The following is a 22,613-nucleotide window of genomic DNA, read 5'->3' as shown; positions in this document are numbered from 1 at the left end:
TGTTACCCTGTGTAACAAGTAGATACCCCCTACTACAATCTCTGCAAGCTCCTACAAGGCCAAATCATACAAAACCACATTGCTGGTCACAGTTATGCAGATGCTTGTCTTGATTCTAAAACTAGTCATTCATCTTAGACTTAGATATCTGGCTCAATTGCCATATCAAAACAGTAGCCAAGTTATGACGTGACCATACTGTGCCTTCTTAATGTCACAGCCACAGCCGTGCCCCCCTGTTTTTGGTTTTGCCCTGCCCTAGTGTTTCCCTGTGTCTGTCATTGTCTTCACCTGTGTCTCGTTGAGGGGTTTCAGTTCTCGTTTGTCTTGTCAATTCAACCGGTGTCTTGTTTGGTTCTGTTTTGTGTCCAGTCTTTGTCTTGTCCATACCCTTGTTACAGTGAGTACCCTGTCTATTCCTGTTTCAAGAAAAAAAAACTTTGTTTGACGCAATGCCTGTCCACTTTCCTGCTACAGGATAGGTATGGAACCTAGTGTAGAATTATGCTGTTCATGGTAATATAAATGGGTGAGAAGGGGCCTCCTCCAAAGATTCCTGGGTGGAGCTTAAGGAAGCCCACAGCACCAGATGGGTTCATCCCACCCTTCTGGTTCCCTTTAGTGATCAAACCTTTTATTCACAGCTTAATTGATAACATGCTTAAGAACATCATTTTCATTATACTTGTACTCTGTATTCAGCCTGCTGGGAGCTTGGGTCATTTAATTAAATGTTACCAAAAGCTTTGACATGTGAACATAACAACCTTGAAAAATGTATTGGAGCTAGAAAGTGGCTGAGTGCTCTTTAAATGTTCAAGTCAAAATGTATTTAATTATAATTTTGCTACGCAGCCATGCCTATAGTAACAGAAGTTATTAGACGAGAGATTTTGTATGGGGGAGGTTGAGCTTTCCAGGGGTAAATGGTTGAAAAACTGATTCCGAGAAGGGACCCCCAAAACTTCCAGAGATCATCCCACCTTTCCACCAATTATACAGTAGGAATGTACCGTAAGCCCTCTTGAGATCAGGACTGCAGGGATAAGCACAGATTCATAACTGCCTAAGGAATTCCCTGATGACAAACTGTTAATCCTAAAGGCAACCAATCAACTATTTCTTTACCCACTCTTCTGGTATATTCTGAAGCGCTCGGGTGAGAACAAGTCGCAATTTGCAATCAAACAAATGCCAATGACCAACAGGACCGACAGAACAGGACTAATAGGAACACTCAACTTCTGCTAAATTGGGAAACATGCTCAAGAACTTCCTTGTCATTGTACTGGTGTACGTCAGCTGTGAGTGGCTGCACACAACCTGCTGGGATCCTGGTAATTCAATGTCTGCATGCATGCTTTCTTGAGATTCCACTCGATATTTCGCCATCAATTACTTGAAGAAAGATGGATTTTTTCTGTGCTCAGATGTAAAGGCCTTTGACGAGAAAGACGTAACTGCCAGTGATGCATTGAAGGTAATAAACTTTCTAGAAGAATGTGCCATTGTTAGATGGGTAGCCATGGCTAGAGATGATCATGTTTAGTGTCGATTATTGGTTTGTTTATATGCTGTGCTTTTAAAGTGTCTAAACGAACATTCAACTTTTATAAGTCAAAGTATTCTCTTTAAAAAAATGTTTCCAGAGGACAGTCCAAAAGTCTGACTGTCTGTGCGAGGGGGAGAAGGAATTTGTGCACCAGAGGAGAAGGAAGATTCTGGATTCTCTGATGAAGCACAACATCAAGTGTGAACTTGTATGTGGACTATGTCTGATCCTGCTTACAGGGATGCACTTAAAAAAAAAAACAATTAGTATTTACTTTACTGACACCGAACTATAAGGGGGAATGGTGCAAACATCTATTTTTGCCCCCCACCCAGGAGGATGTGCCTAACATTGCTCTGGTAGTGTCTGGGGGAGGCCAGAGGGCTGCAGTTGGCCTGCTGGGGTCAATCTACCAGATGGAGCAGGATGCCCTGCTGGACACTGTGCTCTACATGGGGGGGGTCTCTGGATCAACTTGGTAAAATGCATGTTACAGGAGCGACACAGATGCATACACACACAATGCCATCTCTTAAATATTTTCAATTTTGCTAGGTTTCCATTTATAGAACATAGTTGGTTGATACAGAGTACGCTGTATTTCATGTCACCCTTCCTCTTGCCTCCCCTCAGGACTATGGCCTCCCTCTACAAAGAGCCGAAGTGGAATGTGTCCAGTGTGATAGCCGCCCAGAAGGGTCCCAAAGTGGAACTGGAGGAGGTATCGGACTGGCTGATGGAAAGGGGAAAAGAGCAGTACTTTTCTCTCAGCCATTTATGGGGAGCTCTTACCTCCTCCGCTGTCATGAAAGAGGTCAGTTAGCCAAACCACGCAGTTACTGCATGGCTGAAAGCGGAGAGTACGGTTGATTTTAAAGTGCTTTGTGTTGTTGATTAGATGATCAAAAAAAAATTATCTGAGGAAGCAACGAGAGAGGCCTTGAACCCTTACCCAGTCTACTGCGCTATAGACAAACGTTGCTTCCATGAGGGACCTGTTGAAGGTGCGTTGACACCTTCCCAGAAGAGACTTTTAAAATGACACCTCAAGTCTAGGTGTATCTACTGACACTTGCACTCCCTGAATGTCCCCATATCCCTCCCTGCCCTCTATACCCATGCATCTCACCCCACCCATCCCTCTCTTTCCTACAGCGACGTGGTTTGAGATGACCCCTCACCGTTGTGGCTTCACAGACCTGGGCTTCTACGTAGACACTCCCTACCTAGGCAGCCGGTTCCATTCTGGGGAGCTGGTGGAGCAGAGAGAGGAGATGGATATGACCACCATGCAAGGTCATCAAGGGGAAGCTCAAAAGGGATTGCTACAGTGCTGTTAAAAGCACTTCCTGTAGGTTGTGTGTGTTCCTCATCTGTGTGTTCTGTTCCGTGTTCCTGCAGGTATTCTGGGCAGTGCCCTGGCAGAGGACCAGACAATCAAAGACATGATGCCAGACTGGATGACAGGTAGTGCCATTGCTCTGTGTGGTACGGGTGTGTTGAGTCTCAGGAATCAGACTTTTGTTCCTTTAAAAAAAAAAGAAAAAAAAAAGGGGTCGACTGGGTGTCTGGGGTGTGAGGGTAAAGGTTTCAAGAGGGGGATGTCTACTGTCTCACAGCCAAATGCACAGTATGCTGTCATAGAAGCTACAGTATAGCATAACGAAATGATATCTGGAGAGAGGGGTGAAATCAAGCGTTTCTATTCATTGTTTCAATAAGCTATCAAGCTAGGCTGACTAAGCCCATAATGATCATCCCTGGTGCTTGATTTCCAGAGAATGGTGGTGATCTGCATGCCTACTTCCAGGCATACCAGCTCCTCCACACCATGGTGAACCAAAAGGACCATGAAGACGGAAACTCCTCCCTTCGCACCAATCTGGAGAAAGTTCTAGAAGGTATTCTGCATAACACAACAACAGATCTTGTTTATTGTTTGTGAGACTGTGGGCAGTGTTATTTTGTCAAAGAGAAGCATGACACGTCCTTTGTGTTTGACAGCCACATTTGGAGTGTTAGTGTGAAAAGGGCTGACAGTGGTGATGACTGGGGATACAGACTCCTTGCTGGACTTGTTGAGGCAGTAACAGAGATGGAGGTTGTTCCGTTTCTCTTCAGTAGACGCAATAAAGAAGAAGCCCCTCAAACTAGAGAGCTCAGCTACCCTGGAGGAGAAGAAAGTGATATCTGAACAATGGGGCTTGGATTTCATCAAGGTTTTGGGGGTGTGGTGTGAAGGTTTGGAAGAGAGTCCCTTCAAACGCTTGGGTAGGTGTCCTGTTGAATCATGAATAAATGATAGTACAGTACTAAGTTGCATCAAATTCATCTTGATCCTGTGGTGTGATTTCTATACAACAAGAACATGGCATGAATATGACATTGTGTAGCAACTGCTAGAATGACAGCCGAGTTTATTGTTCATGTTGAATTTTATTTTTGTCTTGATGTCATATTTTCCCAGTGTGCTGGATGATCAAGCATGTATTCCCATTGGTTGTGAAATGGGAGTGGGGCTCAATCAACAACTTCCTGTACAAGCATCCAGGTGAGAGAATACAGCTGAAATAACCTGCCCCATTGAAACCGAAAGTCTTGAAGCAGATTTAGACAACATGATTGACCAACTGATTCTGTAATGTGTGTTTCCGGGCAGACCCCGAGATTCCGTCCAATCTTCAGATGAGGGAGACCCTTCAACTGATTGACGCGGGTCTAATGATCAACGCCCCTTACCCATCTTTCCTGGGGCCAAAGAGAGGGGTGGACCTCATGATTGTCCTGGAATACAGCGGCGGGAAAATCTTTGAGGTAGACCACTGCTCCCTCCGCTAGTTTAACTAGACTGAAAGCTACACTGAGGTTTAATTTCACAGAAGATCAGACTGGCTTCCAGGATCTTCTCCTCCCTCAGCCTCACCACATAGTTTTGTTTTTCAAACTATCTTTGTGAAATTTCATAAGTTAATAACGTGACATTTTTATAATTAAATCTTCATGTATTTTAAGCATGGTGACTAGGTTGGTTCTGGTACCCACTGACCCTGTCCCTCCGTACGCCCAGACGTTGGAGTTTGCCCAGAACTACTCCCGCAAGATGAACAAGCCATTCCCTCAGTTCAACCAGAGCGTGCTGGAAGAGAGGGAGCAGCCTAAGGACTTCTACGTATTTGAGGGGCAGGAGAGTGAACCCACTATCCTGTACATGCCTCTCTTCAACCTGCAGAACTGTCAAGGTCAGTCTCCTTCTCCTTCAGCAGGGGAATTCAAGTACTTTTGGATTTATCAATGTTCAAAGAAACTCCAACTATTTGAACAAAATTGACAGAAAAACTAGATGTATGCTAAAATGCATTAAGTGAAAAAAGTAAGTCATATTCACTTCCAAGTTTAATCATGTGATCCTAACATCTCGGTGATGTCCTCCACTTCCTGCTTGATGTCTGAATGACTTTCTAGATTTCTTTCCTCCTTAGATAAAGACGATATCGCTAAAGAGAGGGAAGAGTACACGACATTCCAGCTACCATACAGTGCGGAGAAGATTGATTACCTTGTGGAGAAAGCCAAGGTGAACATGAGGAACAACAAGAAGAAGATCCTCCAGCAGATTGAGAAGGCTGTCCAGCGGAAGCAGCTGATGAGGTGTGATCATGTCACATCCTGGAGATGTGACACATCCTCATTTGCATGTTCAGTAGTAACTTGTTGTTTTCCTTTCATAGGAATTTGGAACGCGTGTCTGTTAAAGACACTGACGAAGGAATGAAGTGTGTGATGCAGTAGCCAATTATAACCACCAGGCGGGCACACATGCCCACAATGATCAGTTCATAAAAATAAAAGTTTGATTTTTATTTTATCCATTTAGTAGTAGGGTAAGATGGTGTAAGTAGCCCCACCGTGAAAAGATGTTAAACTACCCAGTAGGAGTTCACAAGTGTAGATTTTAGAAGGGGGCCAGTTTCCCCCAACATATTACTACTATAATAAAAACATATCCAACATCTTCTGTCTAAACAAGTGAATTATTTATGTTAAGGTCTTACTACTTGTACATGAAATATGTACGTATAGATTAACTGAATTATATCTGGAACTAACTTTTTTTTTTGGTGATAAACTTACCTCGTTTTGTGCGACTGTTTTTAAAATAATGATGACGCAGGGAACATTTTTTAGTCGAGCAAGATCAGTGGAGGCCTGGGAAAGTGTTGTGTGAAAACTGAAGCGCCTTTGTTGTAATTTAAAAGGAGAGGGCTTGTTACCCTGTGTAACAAGTAGGCCTAGATACCCCCTACTACCATGAGGTAGGCTACAACCTTGGGCAAGGCACGACAATTACAATGTTCTGCTCCTTTACATTTAGTCATTTAGCAGACGCTCTTATCCAGAGCGACTTACAGTAAGTACAGGGACATTCCCCGAGGCAAGTAGGGTGAAGTGCCTTGCCCAAGGACACAACGTCATTTCACACGGCCGGGAATCGAACCAGCGACCTTCTGATTACTATTACTACTTCTGAGACTATTATTCTCTAACCGCTCAGCCACCTGACTCCCTTAACTCCATTACCATTTACCTTTGAATTTTTTCCTTGAACACGTACTTTAAGGAAAGTTTTACATTAACGTTTACCATGCAATATGAATGTGCCCATATTTGCTTATCTATTTTTGTTTTAATTCGTCAAAATACTGTAAATGCATGTTTGTGCGTCTTACTGAAATTATTTTCTTCACATGCAGTCGCCGAGTATACATTTGACTGTGGTGGATGAATCCGTGCTGCTACTTCGCTCTCCCTTTCTTCCTGTCTTTAGAGAGGGAGGGAGAGGGCGACATATAAGGGGGAAGAGAGTGAGATAAGAAGGGGGAGAGCGAGATATTGTCTGAGAGTGTCTCTGGGAGAACGAGAGATGATTAGACAATTTGCACAGTCAAAACAAACGATATTGTGTTTTTTTATGGATTATAAATGAACCATATTTGTTCATTTGCTCCATGGTGGTAGAGCGCGCTGCGCGCTAGGAGTCAAAAGACGGCAATCTCAGACACTTGGAACGGAGACAACTCGTTTTGCTGCGGGAAGATGCCTGAGCAAAGTTTGGATTCGTTTGGAACTCTGAAGTTTACAAGCGATGTCTGTAGCTTTTACAAAACGAACCTGGAATGAATAAAGAATGCATATCGTTTGGAGCATACTTCTAATTTTTTCAGCATATGTCATCCGTACATCAGGTAGGTTATGCTAAATTTGAAGTTGAGATAGCATTACTTTGATATTTTAGTCGTTTATGACTGCGCTACATATACTTTTAAAGATTAACGTATTTGTTGGCCATTTGAACCAACCCTGTAATGCTTAAATCGGGATATGCATCCAGTTGCCGGATTTATTCGTCACCAATTTAGTATCGCATCCAGACAGTTATGGTGCTTTCCATTTGTGCACGAGGAATTGAGCTCAAAGCAGTTTTTAAAGTACGACTTGTAATAACAGTACACTGCCTTAAATATTCATAATGTACAGGACAAAATATGTCTGGGATTAAACGTTTGCCCCTCCCTCATATTGGTAGCTCAGTAGAGGGGAATTTCCAAAAATGTGTGCGTCTGTCACATTTGTAATGTGGAGATTGGGTCAGCGTGATGAGTGAATCCAGATGATCTTTTCACGTGTAGCCTTCAGTTATCGGTATTGCCCGTCAGTTTCGTCATTGCTAGACTGAAATGCGCTAGGAACTGGTCGCCAGTAAGCTTTGCTTTGATGCAAAGGAAGCCGGTTAAACAATTAAGAACTTCAGATCTGGTCTCCGATTTGTTAACTGCAGAGGTTTCTGCTTTTCACATACTCCTATTGAGACAGCGAGATGTTATCATAACCACATAGCCAGTATCAGCATTTTGCAGGTGCTTAACTGCCTACTTTTACTGAACCGATACTAACTTATTACAATCTCTTATTTCAGCACAACAAATCTCATCAAAAATTCATGATGGTTGGTGGGCGTACAAAGATGTTGTCCAAGGAAGCTTTGTTCCAGGTAATGACTCTCTCTCTCTTGCACTCCTACACTCCTCCCCACCTCTCTGCAGTAGGACTGTCAAGTTCATGGCAGTCCTGCAGGTCTAATGAAATTTTGATCGCAATCCTGTCGCCCCCTGCTTCCTCATCATCCTCGCCGTGCCCTGCTCTGTATACAAGCTGTGCCAAAGCCTCATTGCCTCCTCCACCATTCCTTCACCGTGTTCTTTTAACTTATCTCCACCTCTCCTCCACCTCAGTTCTCCTTCTTCTAGCCCTCCTCCACCTTTCCTCTTTCTCCCTCACCCCCACAGCCACACTCCTCCACCTCTCTCCCTGTCCCATCTTTCCCATTCCTTTCCCTTTTTGATTGTGTCTCCATTCCTCCACCTCTCTCTTTACCCCTCTGTTCCCCAGTGACATTAGAGCTATGAGCGGGCGTCAGATTGTGTGACAGATAGGCCGTAACCCGGCGGCAGGTGACGGCTGTACTGCGGGAAAGCTCATCCAAGATGGAACCCTTGGTGCGTTGTGTTTTAGAATGCTCCCTGACCTTTACAGTGAGCATTCTGCTGCATTATCAGAGTGAAGGACACAGGAGACATGGCCTTTCTCCCAGTCACGTAGCCATCAGTTGTTATCACATCTACAGTGGAGACCTGGGAGACAGGGGAATCCTCTCACTTGCTGGATGACTGGCTGGCTGTTTTGCTGGCTGGCTGGCTGGATGGCACAGATGATTATTACTAACTGAAAAAAAGGTGTTTTGTTCGATTTGGAAGGTGTCGTTTTACTATAGTTGATAATGAGTTCATAAATACAGGTTTAAGCAGGTTGCAGGCATGTTGAACAGTAGGTAGACATATATTACATGCTGTCTGGTGGTATTGGAGGAGGATAGCTGGGGAGAATAACATAATTCTGGGTGTTATTATTTGTGTGTGCTGCAGTGTTGGTAAGTAGGTCACCAAGTTAGTGATCACAGACCCTTCTCTGGCTTTTCTTCTCTCACTTACACACACACGCACATACATGCACACACACACACACAGTTATCTTTATCACTCTTTCTCTCGCTCTGTATTTCTCTCTCTCTCCTTTTGCCTCATACACACGCACACGCACAGACACTCACACTCACGCCCTTAAAGACTCCAAGGACCAAGAGAGGGGAGAGGAAGAAACAGATCCCTCCCACGCCTGAATGAGGTATGAGTGATTTGAAATGGAGAGGGAAAGAGAGGCTGGGATAGAATTATGATTACTCTGCTCTCAGTAATCTTTTAATGGCATTACCAGGCAGCCATATTCACTGTGCTGGCACTTTGTAGTCTACACTATTACTCAAGGCAATAATAACATTAAAGCACTTCTCCCTGGTCGCCCCCCCCCCCCCTCCCAAACCGCAGGGATGAGTGAGCTGGGGGAGCGACACACCAGTTATCATTCTCAAATGCCTTGCCTCCGGCTCTGTGTTCAAACCAGCAACCCTTTGGTGGACTGTGGGCTGCAGCGCCCCTTCCAGAAGGGCAGGACGCCACTTGATCTTTCTGCTTGTCACAGCTGACCAATGTACGACACGGCGGGTTAGATAACAACTGGCTTTTGGAACCTGTTAAAAAGGAAAGCAGAGCCACACTAATGGGATGAAGGAGCCTGGGAGATGCCAGGGACGTGACATATCCTTCTTGTCATGTCAGAGGAAGATATGTTTTGCACCGAGGAAATGTAATGGACAGATGGTGTTGAATCCAATACAATATTTTTACAACTTCGGGATGATAATCACTTGTCAAAAAAGTGATTTTCCTATCTTATTGCCAACCATTCCTTAGAGTCCAGGCTTGCTGTATTGATCATTTATTTGTCCTTGTAATGTGGGATAATTCCACGGCCTATGGTGTGCCTTGACCCAACCTTTAAAGAATAGTAGATTCGAGAGCCTAGTTCTGAATGTTTTACCCCAAATCTGTACGACAAAATTAATTCTGACCAAAAATAGTATTGTCTGAATCTCAAATCCCGCATCACTGTATTTAGTAGAGCAATGGAACTCGGTACCTCCGGTTCCTCTTTGGCAGTAACAGCTGCAACAAAAATATTTTTAGCAAAGTGTTCCATCAATAGTCCTCTCTGAGCCCTGGAGGTCAGCCGCGCCCGATAATAAATTGCATGATGGATCATCAACCAATCCTCTTCTCTCACTAGGCATACCGTACCGACGGGACCAACCCATCCCTGAAGCTGCGCTTCCTGAGATGGTTGTATGGTGCCGCATGCTAGCGTGCACAAGCACTCTCTAATTTGTACACCTGGAGGAACTCTGGGATGGACAACTAGCACGCGGAAGAGGTGTGTTTACACTGGTAGTACCCAGGCTGCATTCACAGCACGGGTTAAGACACACAGAGGGCAACTCTGCCATCTTTTTGGGGGAGATTTATTGTCAAATTGGAAAGATAATCCTGCCAAATATAGGGAGGCTTTTAGACATAATCGTAGAAAGTGTGTGCGTACCCATTGAGCGAGAGGGAGAGAGGATTACACCACTTTTACATCAGTGTTTTAGGCAACATTGTCTGACCTTTCGGAGAGAAAAGTCAGACAATGTATTACAAAACCTTACCTACCATTACATGTATTACTGTAACAGTGTCCCTTATCATGCTGGGTTGGAAATTCAGCATTTTTTTGTGTTCAAAAGGGGTTCCAGTGGTCCGACACTACTAGCAAGCAGCTAGATTGTGAGCAGGAATGTGCACAGCCTGAACTGGGTTTTGCCAACATTGAGCAGTCTTGACACAACACAGCCAGTAATCTCAGGAGGATGTCACCACTCCATCTCTCTCATTTGCATCTTTCACAGAAAGAGCTGTTGCTTTCATCCAGAGGCGTAATGTAGGTCACAGATTCAGGGTCTAATGTATGACTGGTGGCTATACGGGAGTTGCTCTGGCAGTATTAAAGTAAGCAGGCTGTCTTTGTGGCAGTGACAGGCGAGGCCTTCTCCCTATCTGTGAGATCACAGGTCGTAGCCGGAAACATGATTTCTCTTAGCATCTCTAGTACTGACGTCTGATACAGTCGCATGGTGGATTCAGAAGATGGTTTTTCTATTTTGGGATTAATAGTCAGACTTTCCGAAGGCTCTCTGCATTCTGACATCTTTTGACAGTTTCTTGGCACCAATTATACTGTCCCAAGGTTTCAGTGTCCCCTTAACAGGTCTGTGAGGTGACATATTGTATTGTTTGGCTTGGAAGCCAAGGGTTAGGCTTTTAAACAGTCCCTCACAAAGCTCTCTCTCAGGAACCTAACGATTCTATAAGGAAGCTTTTTCCAAGATGGTCCTCACGCAAGGGACTAGCAGCTTTTTATATGTACTCTACAGGAATAATGGGGGTCTGTGTCTAAATTGTCTCCCTGCTTCCTTCTAGGCTTTCCAGTTGCGAATCAGGCTCTAATCCTACCCTAGTGTAGCTTCGTTAATATCCCTGAACCCTTAGCCACACATATAAATACACACACACACACACACACTAGCCAAGCTGAGCTGCACACATACTCACACACATAGCTGAGACACACACACTCAAAGAACCAGGCACCATGATATAATCAGGTTGACGTCAGGCTTGTTGGGCAGGGGTGGGGATTGTACTCTTGAGGTCAGGGCTTCCACATCTGTCGCCTTTCTGTATCTTTTTCAAACTGTAAGCTCTGATGGGCCAGAAGAGAGAGGAGGAAGATGGAGATGGAGAGGAACGGGATCCTCCCTGATACTGAACCAAAGTATTTGAGAAGGGGGAGAGTTATAGGGGGAAGGAGAGAGACAAAAAGGCGGCAGGGGGAGGTGGACAAAGATGTCAGTCACTTGCAACTGAGCCAGATTTTCTGAAAGAGAGGGGGGTTGAAAAGCAAAAGTATGGAATGTAGAGGGAAAGTAAATAAAAAAATAAAGTCATTTAGCAGACGCTCTTATCCAGAGCGACTTACAGTAAGTACAGGGACATTCCCCCGAGGCAAGTAGGGTGAAGTGCCTTGCCCAAGGACACAACGTCATTTTGCACGGCCAGGAATCGAACCAACAACCTTCTGATTAATAGCCCGATTCCCTAACCGCTCAGCCATCTGACTCCCTGAGTAATTTTTATGAGAATGAAGAGGGCAAAGTTGTTTGTAGGGGGTTGATAGGGTTTTTTTTAATAGTAGGATTAATGTCTATGTAAAATGTATTTCAGGTGATCGTATTCTGTAAGTAATAGAAAATAATAATAATCATCAGTGGGGGTTGGGAAAGAAAACCCGCCCTGCACTTTCCTTTCACCAATAGAAACATAGCATTAATATTCAATGCATCTGATTTTAGGTCAGTGACAGGATGCATGTCCAATGAGGGAGATTCTGAGTGTGGTTCTAAATCCACCGCAGGATGATCTAGATAATCAGGTTTGGCATCACTCGCATGGTCAGGTGGTCAGATTCCTGGGCAGATCTAACAGGAACCATACAAGCTTTTAAAAGCTCCTCTTCCAAATGGAGAGCCATTTTGGAAATATGCCTTTTTGTAAATTGAACAGCGAGAAGCTCTTTAATGTGACGTTAAGTACCACAGTATGGTGATTCAAATGAAGATTTGCTTTCATCCACCACTCATCTGATGTTGATGTGTATCTTCAGTCATTCACAGCACCTGTTCTAAATTTGAAAGAGGCTACTCTCATTGAACTTTTTTCTTTCCCAGTATTCCTCGTTTTGCCATGAAAACTGCTCACACACACACTTCCTCCCCTTGCTCCAGTACCATCGTTCTGGGGGCTGGTGAACACTGCCTGGAACCTGTGTGCCATGGGAAAGAGGCAGTCTCCCATCGACATTGAGACCAGTCGCATGATATTTGACCCCTATCTGACCCCTCTGCGCATCAACACAGGAACCCGCAAGGTAAGAAGATTGTAGCAGATCCCCTTCTTGATTGGGGGGGATAGGGAAGATCCATGGTCTTATAGGCTTAGGAAACAGTGGTTACGTCTTTCTAATCTATGGTTTGATGCTGTTAAAGGGGTGGACTGAGCCTTGTATTTAAAGAGCAACAAAGAAGCCAAAGTGACTGATGAAGTCAGTCTAAAATCTCTTCATAGAATGAATCTCTTCTCTAAACGTCGTGCCTGTCCCAAGCCTCGAACAGGAGCGTGTGTTTTCAGAGTCCTGAGCCAGCAGCAAGCCACAGCCCCTGGTCCCTATGAAGATCCATCAGCTGCCCACACTCTGTTTCCAAAGCAGCCATACACGCCTTGCCCCATCCTCAAATGACCCATAAAACAGACGGGCCCATTATGGGACGGCACTTATTGCCGGAATGAATGTTGGCAGGATGCCCCATGCCCAGGCTGCCAGCTGAGAACAGGGGCAGAGGGGACTGGGTAGGGGGTTATGAGCATGGGGTCAGATGGGGCACAAAGGGATACTAGATGGGAGAGTGGCCAAGGGGGCAGTGACAACTATAGGGTACTAGCAGCATAACAGTAACAGAGAGCGGTGAATGCCCACTGGGGCGAACAGTAAAGCTCATTAGGGACTATCTGAAATCACAGGAGAATGAGAGCAACAACATGAAAACGGCCTGCCGTTACTACAGTTACGAGTCAAGCTGTCGCTTTAATCTTAGGAGATTTGACAGTGTCCTTTTTGTGCAATAATAGGGTTTTTTTTTCTTTTTTTTCTTCTACAATGTCATTTAAGAATGATCAAATTGACCAGCTGTGGTGATGTAAGATTAAGGGTAAAATGTTTGTTTCATATTGAACTAGAGAGGGTACAATTTCTGGGGAAATTGTAGGGTGTGCTTGCTTGCGTCGGTTGCACAGGGGTCCGTTTTTGAATGACATTTTTAAAACTGATATTTCTGTATATTTTATATAAAAATGCATACTTATTATTTATAAAGATTACATAGATTTAAAAGCATTTTTTTTTTGCTGCTCATTTACAACTGAAAATACGAGTGAAGTGTAGAATGAAATAGATCTTCTCATTTCCCCTGCAAAAGGCATCCTCATCGTTGAATCAAAACGAATAAATTTGGCAGACCGGTGTAAAAAATTGACCTAATCTCTATGACGTAAACGTCCTTTTAAGTTTTTCCCTTCTCGTGATATTTTAAGGCATTTAGCCTACTCATATTGCATTCATTCATGAATAAAGAACCCCCTTTGAAGATTATTCTACGTTACCGGCAGTAGAAGATTGAATCGCGATTCAAACAGTACCATCTTCTAACTGAAAATATGCCCCCAAAAACGTAAATAAGCTTGACATTTATTTGGTGTAAAATCGCTTTCATAAAAAGCTCACTGGTAGCGATCATTGTCAGTAACAACGCAAAATGCGATATAGCCCTGTGTGGAGAAGCTGCCCCGGTAAATTGTACTACTTCAGTACAGTAGACTACTGCTGTGTTCGTCTTGGTAGGGATTGCGTTGGTTGAATTGGATTTAACGTTCCGTTGTACGGTTTAGGCTGAAATTAATTATTTTCATTAACAGATTGACAAAGTTTAGGCTGTGGCAATGAAGTTAAGGTTAGTAGTTAGATAGACTTTTGATTTAAGTAAGGGGAGTGCCGAACATGTTCTGTCGCCGTTTGACTTCCTACAGCTGTGTAGATGTTTTTGTAGTGTCTCGCGTAGGCTACAGCGTTGCAGTGAGCAACACTGGTTTGAAACCACAAGTAATGATAATTTCACCCACAAATCGTTTACTTGTAATGTAATGTCATAATAAATCCTACAACGAAAATGTATTTGTGAGGAATGTTTATTTTAAAGATTGAAAACAGATGCATCATAGACCACTGTAGTATGTGTTGCCCGGGCAACAGAGGCTAATGTCATGATGCTAATGCTTCAGTGAAATAGTAGACTACCGTTTCCAAAAGTAGATGTGGGCCTACTTCCTTAATAATATCAGCTAATATTGTACATTACATTTCATAATTGTGTTTCACATCACAAAGTAAAATGAGTAAATAGTTATCACCCTGGCCTCTTTGCTTGTGGCGTTCCTGCAGCTGCCTTGCAGTAAAGCTATAGTTAGCCTAGCTATCCCCCAAGTTAACAGATGTGAAACGAATGTTTTGCTACAGGTAGTCACGCGTGTTTTCGTGACGTTAGTGACGTAGTGACGTTAGTAACGTCAGTGACTGTGGCTAGCAAATTAGCCACCGTTAGCTTCACTTTTCACCACAAAAACGCAAACCATGCAACGGAACGTAAATAAAAATACAACAAACGCAATCGCTACCAAGACGAACCTTTTGACACCGCCGTTGTGTATGTAGTCCAAATATTGACTGATCCTTAGGGGGGCGAAAATAAATAATAATAAATAAATATATATGTGAGAGAACAAAGGTTGTGCTCTCGCCGAAGGCTTGAGCACACCCAATTAGTCACAATTCACCGGTTAGGTGACAGATGACACAAGTGTGACTGATGGGAACCAGGTTTTACAGTAATCTAGTTGTCTGAAGCAGCACATGACTGGGTCATGGGGCTGAATCTTTACAATTCAACCTGAAACACCACTAGATATGTTCGGTCATCAGGCTACTGCAACCGTTGTTCCGTAAAACAAGTCTTCGGGTCTCTGGCTTCGACCGTGTCACCAGCACACCCCTCCTCTGGCTATGTGATGCTTGAGATGTGGTTTGATGCAAAAACACTGAAGAAGAAGAAACCGCGGGGGGGTGCAGACATGGTGGAAGAGCACTAGAAGTGGTGGAAGTGTATGAGAGTGTTAAATCCTCTTTTTAAGTCTAGTTTTATGATTAATGCCAGTGTGCATCTGCTGAGTGAGAGGGAAGCGCTCGACCATCTGTCCTGACATGAGACTGTGTGAGAGTGTGTGTGTGTGTGTGTGTGAGAGTGTGTGTGTGTGGGAGAGTGTGTGTGTGTGTGAGAGAGAGTGTGTGAGTGAGAGTGTGTGTGTGTGTGTGAGTGAGGGAGGGAGCGTATGTGCCATATAGCATGGCATTACTGATATTCTAAAATATCCTTACCAACAGATTGGATATTTTGGCACACTAACCATCTGGTTTCCTTTGTTGCTCCAATGTTATGCAGTGTTGGCTTCATTTTCAAATCCCACTATGCTGTCAAAGCCACACGTGTGCACACACACTTACAGACACACTCACAGGCTAATTCTATGTCTAAGGTATCCCTAAACTTTATTTATGCATCCAGATCCACACTGGGTCAGTTCATTTTCTTCTCTCAGAAACAACACTCAACAATTTATCTCGGACACATGGGGCCAAAAGGCACTCATAACTTTGGAATATTCGATAAAGACAATTAATCCTAAATGGTGGCATGATTTGCCAGGAGAACAGAGACAACATGAAACTCGGCTGATAAGCTATTTAACATGAAAAATTATTCTGTTCTATGACACTTTGATTCCACTCCAGCGTGGTGACATTTTAGTAATAAATTGGATTCAGTGGGAGCCAGTGACAGAGCATTAGTCATTTCCTATCTCACTCGCTCCCATGCCCAGTTGCCCACATACACACACTCACTCACCCACACACATTCTTACCCTCTCATACAGATACACACACACACACACACGAGGACAAAATAATTAACCCACGAAGATAGACAGTTTCTTATTAATGACCCCATGCGTACAGTACATGAAACATTCAGTGGGCAACAGGTTGGCTTTTTGTCAGCATTTGTCATGCTAATTAATATTTTATCACAACATATTGGTACTTATATCTTATAAAATGTGTGAAATCCATTAACAATGGATCTACTGTGTCAATAATAAACAGAAAGTGGCTATTCTCCAACTGCAGCAAATACAAGTTGAATCAGATTAAAGTCAACAGTGTACACATTAAATCAGATTTCTTCAATTATCCTCAGTTGAACTTGAATCGAGGTGAACAAAGTAGATTTCCTAAGCGGGGGAACAAAATTTGGAGCAGATGAAAGTCGCTTTAGTGCACCTTGAGGAGACGCAGGTGTCACATCCAGACATATCTTCAAATCCTCCGGATCCTGAGATTCCCGGTGGTGAGCTACAAAGTGCTGCTGGAGAGACAGAGATGGAGGGAGGAGGCAGGTGGAGGAGGTGACTGGGGGGTTATATACACAGAAGATTAATCATTCTGACAGGTGTTGCACACTCAGAGGCATCACGCCTTCACTAGATGAGATGATCAGGGGTCGTCCTGAGGTCCACATGACCTTCAGATAGCTTTTAAGTATAAAATCAGTTTGTTTTCCTCGTGTCTTTCATGGATTTATTTAACGTTTTCAAATTGAGTGAAAGTCAGAAACTATCTAGGGTCTGTCAGTGAGAGATTTTTGCAAACTCGTTTCAAAGTGCTTCTACATCTCTGCTGTGACCTCACCGACATGTTTACTGCAGTTCCTCTGCAACTGATCTCAACCAGAGCTCTCCCCAGTGGTTCCTATGCATTGTGTGCGTTAGCATGTGTATGTGTGAGGCTGTGTTCGAGAATGTCGGCGTTCAGTCATTTCCCGGTGTTAAAAACCAAGCCAAGATGAGAGCCAGGGGCTGGGGTGAGTTGTTAGAGGCCTCACATGAGTTGTGTGCAGACAAAGTAGAGGGGCTGTGATTGCTGTAGCACAGGGCCCAGAGGACTTGGGATCTCCCTCAGGAAGACGAGCACTAAAAGGAACTGATGGGGAGCTACTCAGTTCAACATCAAAGCTAGGCTAGCTTGTCTTTGTGTAAAATTCTGTATTGCTTGCTTGCAATGCTAATGATGTGGCCTCAACCATGGAGGCAAACCAGAACACTACAGGCCCACAGAGGACAATCAGTATGGGTCAGTCATAACCTCAAAACTGGACCTCAGCACTTATCAGAAAATATGAGCTCCCAATATCTGAGCTTAATTTACTGAGGCGAAGCAGCAATTAGTGCAAAGGCTTTTCAACCCGGCCAGGCTTGGTGTGATTCCTGGTCTTGTAGGCCTGTTTAATCTAGGACTCTTGTTAAGCAGCTTTTGTATTTCCACAGAGGCTGCTGCTGTGTTTTGGACTGCTTTGAGCAGGAAACAGAATCACCAAATCCCTCAACCGGGGTGCTATTCTGTATCAACACTTCCTTGTGTGAGATGGGTTTGGGGCTACATCACACCCAGGTTTCAAGTTAAACTAGTGTGTTGGGGCTAAGTTAACTCAATGTTTGAAAGTGAAAGCCAACCATCAGGTTTATGGGCTAACCCTAACCCTTGGCTGCTGACTCTTGTGATAGTGTGTATATACATAATGCAAGATACATGCATAATCTTAAGTTTTTAAAGGGAATTTTCAGGTGCAACTTTAACCTCTGTATAACCTCTCTTTCCAGACCCATTTCACTCTTGCTTACTCTTAGTAATCTCTGTTTCTATTTCTTGCAAATGTATGAAAATATTTTGTCAGTGGTTTAGTATGGTATTTACAGTAGAGTCGTTGAAGAGGCGTACATCTTCCTCAGAACTGCGGTCAAAGCAGCATGGCAGGCTGCTACCTCACCGCTGAGGTAATTAGAATAGGTGTCAGAGGAAAAATGGCTTTAATATATAACACTGTGGAAGAATTGAATTAAAGTTCATCTCTCGCCGTTTGCTCATTTGATTACATGCATTATGCAGCAAGACTGTGAGGAAAAGGCCCTCCGTTAAAAGCCTATTAAAAGTGATGTGTCAGGTAAAATGTATGACTTCTTTTGCCTCATTTTAAACATCAACCGTAGTTTATTTCCACGTTTCCCTTTGATAAAATGACTTTAGTCAGCCTTCTTGTGATAAATGGATTACTCGCCTATGCACCCCCCCCCCCTTCCCTCTCTCTCACTCTATCTACATCTGTTTATGAAAGACTTGATGCTATCGCTGCATGCTATGACATTTTGAAGGATTTAGTGTCCCTGTTGGTGTCTCGTCCCTAAAGGTGACACGGAACACAACACATGAGCTGCTGTCTTGTCATTCTCAGCCCATTGTCTTGCCTGCTTTAGCGGTGACTTGAGAGAGACAGATATCAACGTTTTCTCAATTTACTATATTTGAATCCACCTTTTAAAAACCTCATTTGCAGATGATCTCAGTGGATTACTCTGTGATTATTACAAGCCTGAGAGTGCTGTGAATGTTTGATTATATTTTGCAGTACAGGCACGCAAAAAAATGTGTTTGGGTGCAGTTTCATTTGCACCCATTCATTAAAGAAAGAGTTGAGGAACTTTAGCTACGTGTTCAATCATAGGTAGCTAGGAAGTTCTGCTAATGAAAAGCACCATGCACAGTTCGCTATCTTCCTTTGCCTCACATTCGATCTAACTTTCTTTAAACTTTAGGAAAGTTGTAATGAAGAAAATATGTATTGACCCACTGGTGTATATGTACCTCAGACGAGCCCACTTTCTTCTCTGTGCAGATGGGAGGTACCATGTACAACACTGGCAGGCATGTGTCACTGCGGCCTGACAAGGCTCACTTGGTGAATATCTCAGGTGGGCCGCTGGGTTACAGCTACCGACTGGAGGAGGTCCGGCTGCACTTTGGCAGTGAGGATGAGCAAGGCTCCGAACACCTGTTAAATGGACAGGCCTTCCCAGGAGAGGTAGATCTGGGACACCTTACCACATGCTTCTTAAACTGTAGTCTTGACAGACGACTTTGTTATGATTAATTACTGGATTCTTATTGGTCAGACACTGTAAGTATTTGACAGAGGAGACATTATAAGGCCAACTCCTATAATTGTGTCTGGGAGAGACTGTCTGCTGGGATTGTTAGGGTTAACCCTAAGTACAGTTGGACTACATGATCACACTCTTTAGCACTTGATTTCATGGTGTTCCACCGCTGTCAGATTTTTTGGAGTATCTACTAACACCGTCTTTTACATCATGGTGGATTGTGACATTGGTAGCATGTATGTGAATGTATTACAAATGTGGTTTGAAAGACTTAATCATTACTATGGTCCTCTAGGTTCAGCTCATACACTACAACCAGGACCTGTATGCCAACTACAGTGAAGCCGCTAAGAGTCCCAACGGAATAGCCATAGTCTCCATCTTTATTAAGGTCAGTCCTTCACATCTTCTGTACCTCCATGTCTAGATAAAGGTCACAGCTGGATATCTGTGCTATAGCCTGTTCTGGCTGAAAATCCTCTCTATTGTTGTACGGGTTGGAGGGTGTGTGTCTGTGTGTGTGTGTGTGTATGTGTGTGTCTGTGTGTGTGTGTGTCTGTGTGTGTGTGTGTGTGTGTGTGTGCTCCTACTGCATGTTTCTGGTTTGCAGAGTGAAAGCTCCATGGTGTTACAGTATGTGGTGATGTGTATTATAAATATTTGATGGTCTTCTACATCTCTGGTCTCACAGCTGTCTGAGGCCTCCAACATGTTCCTGAACCGCATGCTGAACAGAGACACCATCACGAGAATAACATACAAGCGTAAGCATTCATCAGCCCCTCTCTCTCTCTCTCTCTCTCTCTCTCTCTCTCTCTCTCTCTCTCTCTCTCTCTCTCTCTCTCTCTCTCTCTCTCTCTCTCTCTCTCTCTCTCTCTCTCTCTCTCTCTCTCTAACATACACACTCACACTGACACATATCACCAAACAAGCTGGTTGGTTCTCATGTCGGGAAAGCATCATTAAAACATTGTCTTTCATGTCAGATGATGCCTTCCTGTTGATGGGTCTGAACATAGCTGACCTGTATCCAGACACCACGCGTTACATCACTTATGATGGTTCCATTACTATCCCCCCCTGCTTCGAGACTGCCACCTGGATCCTCATCAACAAGCCAGTCTACATCACACAGATGCAGGTAGACCAGCCCCCAACCCAACACATACATGTACACTCTGGAACTGATTGGCTCTCTGTCATTAAAATAAAAGTTTTTGTCTTTTGTTCTTCTGCTGCTAAATCTTATCATCTCTCACTCTTTTGGATATCTCTTTCTCTTCCTTCCTTCCTTCCTTCCTTCCTTCCTTTTTACTCACCTCCTCTCATCCCTCTCCCCCCATCTGTCTCTCTCTCCCCGCAGATGAATTCTCTTCGTCTGCTCAGTCAGAACGAGCCCTATAAGATATTCCTAAGTATGAGTGACAACACGCGGCCCGGCCAGCCCCTCCTCCAGCGCTGCATACGCACCAACATAAACTTCAGCAAGCAGGGGCGTGACTGCCCTAACAACCGAGCCCTACGCCCACAGTACCGAGGTGTGGGTCTATCGTTGTGTTCTCATGTGTGTCTGTGGGTGTGGATGTGGCGGTGTTGGCTGGAGGATGCGTGGGTGGCTGTGTGTTTTTTCGTTTTTGAAATGATATTAATTCAAGGTTACCCATCTGGTTTCAGCAGTAAACATTGCTGTATTGATTAGGAGAAACAAACATACTGTATGTTCTCCCATCTTCAAACGTTTTTTTTTCCTCCTCTGCCTTCCAGTTACAATAGAATGTAGCCTTAAGAGTGTTTCAAGGTCAGTCGTACATACTGCAAAATCTGTGTTCTCTGAAAATTCAATATGCGTTGGCTCGGTTTTCTCTCGCCTTTCAAGGATGTCTGCGGGGACAAAGCTGTTTCAGAAGATCAGAAACTGCGAAGGTTCTAGAAGTATTGCCTCTAGTGAACACTCTTCCATAACCAGTGGCCATAACCATGCTAACTCTGTTCTCTTTACAGTAAACCAGTGGCTGCTGAAGTAGCCCCGAGAATATCTAGCCTGCAACACAACACAAGAAGAGAGACTCCATTTTAAATCCTAACGGCCAACAATGGATTTTAGTGTGGAAATGTGTTTATATTTTTTGGGACTCTTTGAGCCTAGGAGCAGATGGATTCCCACTGCTGAAGACTGCACCTGGACAGTGTTGTTTCTGTTGCTGAGAATATAATTCGCTCTGTTCTTTTTTGTTTCATATATTTTTAGAGACGTGTGAAAGAAGTGTGAAACACATTTAGGGGACTATAGAGGGAAGGAATATTTGTCTGGACTCAGTCGTGAGGCTAGAAGGGTAACATATGGGGTGTGGGTGGCAGTGCTGTCCACTACTCCATATTTAGACCTGTGGTTGTTGTTTGTGAGGACTATTCAGCCCTGTACACGTCTGTGTCCCTATTTGTGTTGCATGGACCACTGCGCTGAAGACCACAGAGGGGGGCGGGTCTCCTCAGTCAGCTGAGTCAGATGATGGTACACCATCATCTGACTCACTCGAAGCCCCCAAAAATCCCCAAGGACCAGCACCATACAAATTAATGGAATGACCAAATATATTGACAGTGACTTCAGATCCAGCTAACTTATTTAGATACTAGTAGAATTTCACTTAATTCTTAACACTAAATCTACTTGTGATATGACAAACGTATAATCTTTCTTTTTGGGATGGATGACTGACGAGATATAGTGTTTTGTATTTGCAACACTTTTCTAGCCATATAGGCCCTTTGCCTTGTATTTGTTCATTTGTTTACACTGTTTGCTGACTGTGTTATGGGCCCAGTGCTCTTGAAATCACAAAAAGGAAAATATTTACTGTGCCACTTCTTACACTGGGCTTATGTATTCTGTTGAATGTTGTCTTGTTGAAATCTGAAGAGAACATGGAACGTGATTTGTCTACAAATTCTCAAAAGCAGTCACAAAGCAGTCCTCATCAATTATTTATCCTCATTTCTGATTCTGAGCTGTGTACGGAGTTGAAGGGAATGTGGAATTGTGTTTTTGTGTGAGTGTGTGTTTGTGTGAGTGCGTATGCTAGCTCACTGTCTCTTGCGGGGATTATCTTTCTGAATAAAGAAGGTTAATTACGAATGTTAAATCTTTTCGTTTTGCGTCGTCTTAAGCTGACATTACATAATATTTACTGTATGAGAATAACACTTTTTGCCCCTACACAGTAACAGCTTTTGTGAGGGAGAGATCTGATAAGCATTTATCATCCAGGGCATCATCTACAGGAGGCCCTGCATCAGTC

The 22,613-nt window shown here is 43.6% G+C and overlaps 2 protein-coding genes across 4 annotated transcripts; both read left to right on the top strand.

Annotated features, from left to right (window-relative positions):
* The first annotated feature begins 815 nt into the window (after positions 1 to 815).
* On the top strand, positions 816 to 5,564 carry LOC134008055 (cytosolic phospholipase A2 gamma-like). The gene is made up of 16 exons (XM_062447768.1): positions 816 to 1,098; positions 1,203 to 1,337; positions 1,431 to 1,480; positions 1,650 to 1,760; positions 1,888 to 2,030; positions 2,186 to 2,366; positions 2,451 to 2,556; positions 2,708 to 2,848; positions 2,954 to 3,019; positions 3,331 to 3,453; positions 3,677 to 3,823; positions 4,020 to 4,103; positions 4,212 to 4,366; positions 4,620 to 4,791; positions 5,032 to 5,200; positions 5,281 to 5,564. The coding sequence occupies exons 2-16, from the start codon at positions 1,262 to 1,264 to the stop codon at positions 5,339 to 5,341; spliced, it is 1,785 nt and encodes a 594-aa protein (XP_062303752.1). The 5' UTR covers positions 816 to 1,098; positions 1,203 to 1,261; the 3' UTR covers positions 5,342 to 5,564.
* A 129-nt stretch (positions 5,565 to 5,693) lies between these two features.
* Positions 5,694 to 22,445, top strand: ca10b (carbonic anhydrase Xb). Of its 3 annotated transcripts, XM_062447770.1 has the most exons (10): positions 5,694 to 5,865; positions 6,304 to 6,795; positions 7,527 to 7,601; positions 12,384 to 12,526; positions 19,050 to 19,235; positions 19,610 to 19,705; positions 20,006 to 20,078; positions 20,301 to 20,455; positions 20,678 to 20,852; positions 21,316 to 22,445. In XM_062447770.1, exons 2-10 carry the CDS (start codon positions 6,738 to 6,740, stop codon positions 21,336 to 21,338), a joined length of 984 nt encoding a protein of 327 aa, XP_062303754.1. In that variant the 5' UTR covers positions 5,694 to 5,865; positions 6,304 to 6,737; the 3' UTR covers positions 21,339 to 22,445. The 3 variants fall into 3 exon arrangements, with proteins under 3 accessions (XP_062303754.1, XP_062303756.1, XP_062303755.1); XM_062447772.1 differs by lacking the exon at positions 12,384 to 12,526; XM_062447771.1 differs by lacking the exon at positions 5,694 to 5,865 and having other exon boundaries at positions 6,253 to 6,795.
* The last annotated feature ends 168 nt before the right edge of the window (positions 22,446 to 22,613 follow it).

Source organism: Osmerus eperlanus, chromosome 2 (genome assembly GCF_963692335.1).
Source record: "Osmerus eperlanus chromosome 2, fOsmEpe2.1, whole genome shotgun sequence".
Lineage (NCBI taxonomy): Eukaryota > Metazoa > Chordata > Actinopteri > Osmeriformes > Osmeridae > Osmerus > Osmerus eperlanus.
The sequence above is the reverse complement of the archived record's forward strand: the minus strand, read 5'-3'. Positions and strand labels throughout refer to the sequence as shown.

Excerpts from the sequence above, each read along its gene's own strand:
- LOC134008055 (XM_062447768.1), top strand. The coding sequence starts at position 1,262 with ATGCTCAAGAACTTCCTTGTCATTGTACTGGTGTACGTCAGCTGTGAG. Across the intron at positions 2,031-2,185 it reads GGGGTCTCTGGATCAACTTG|GACTATGGCCTCCCTCTACA; the intron begins GTAAAATGCATG and ends GCCTCCCCTCAG. Across the intron at positions 4,792-5,031 it reads CAACCTGCAGAACTGTCAAG|ATAAAGACGATATCGCTAAA; the intron begins GTCAGTCTCCTT and ends TTTCCTCCTTAG.
- ca10b (XM_062447770.1), top strand. The coding sequence starts at position 6,738 with ATGCATATCGTTTGGAGCATACTTCTAATTTTTTCAGCATATGTCATC. Across the intron at positions 7,602-12,383 it reads CCAAGGAAGCTTTGTTCCAG|TACCATCGTTCTGGGGGCTG; the intron begins GTAATGACTCTC and ends CCCTTGCTCCAG. Across the intron at positions 20,853-21,315 it reads CCTACGCCCACAGTACCGAG|TAAACCAGTGGCTGCTGAAG; the intron begins GTGTGGGTCTAT and ends TTCTCTTTACAG.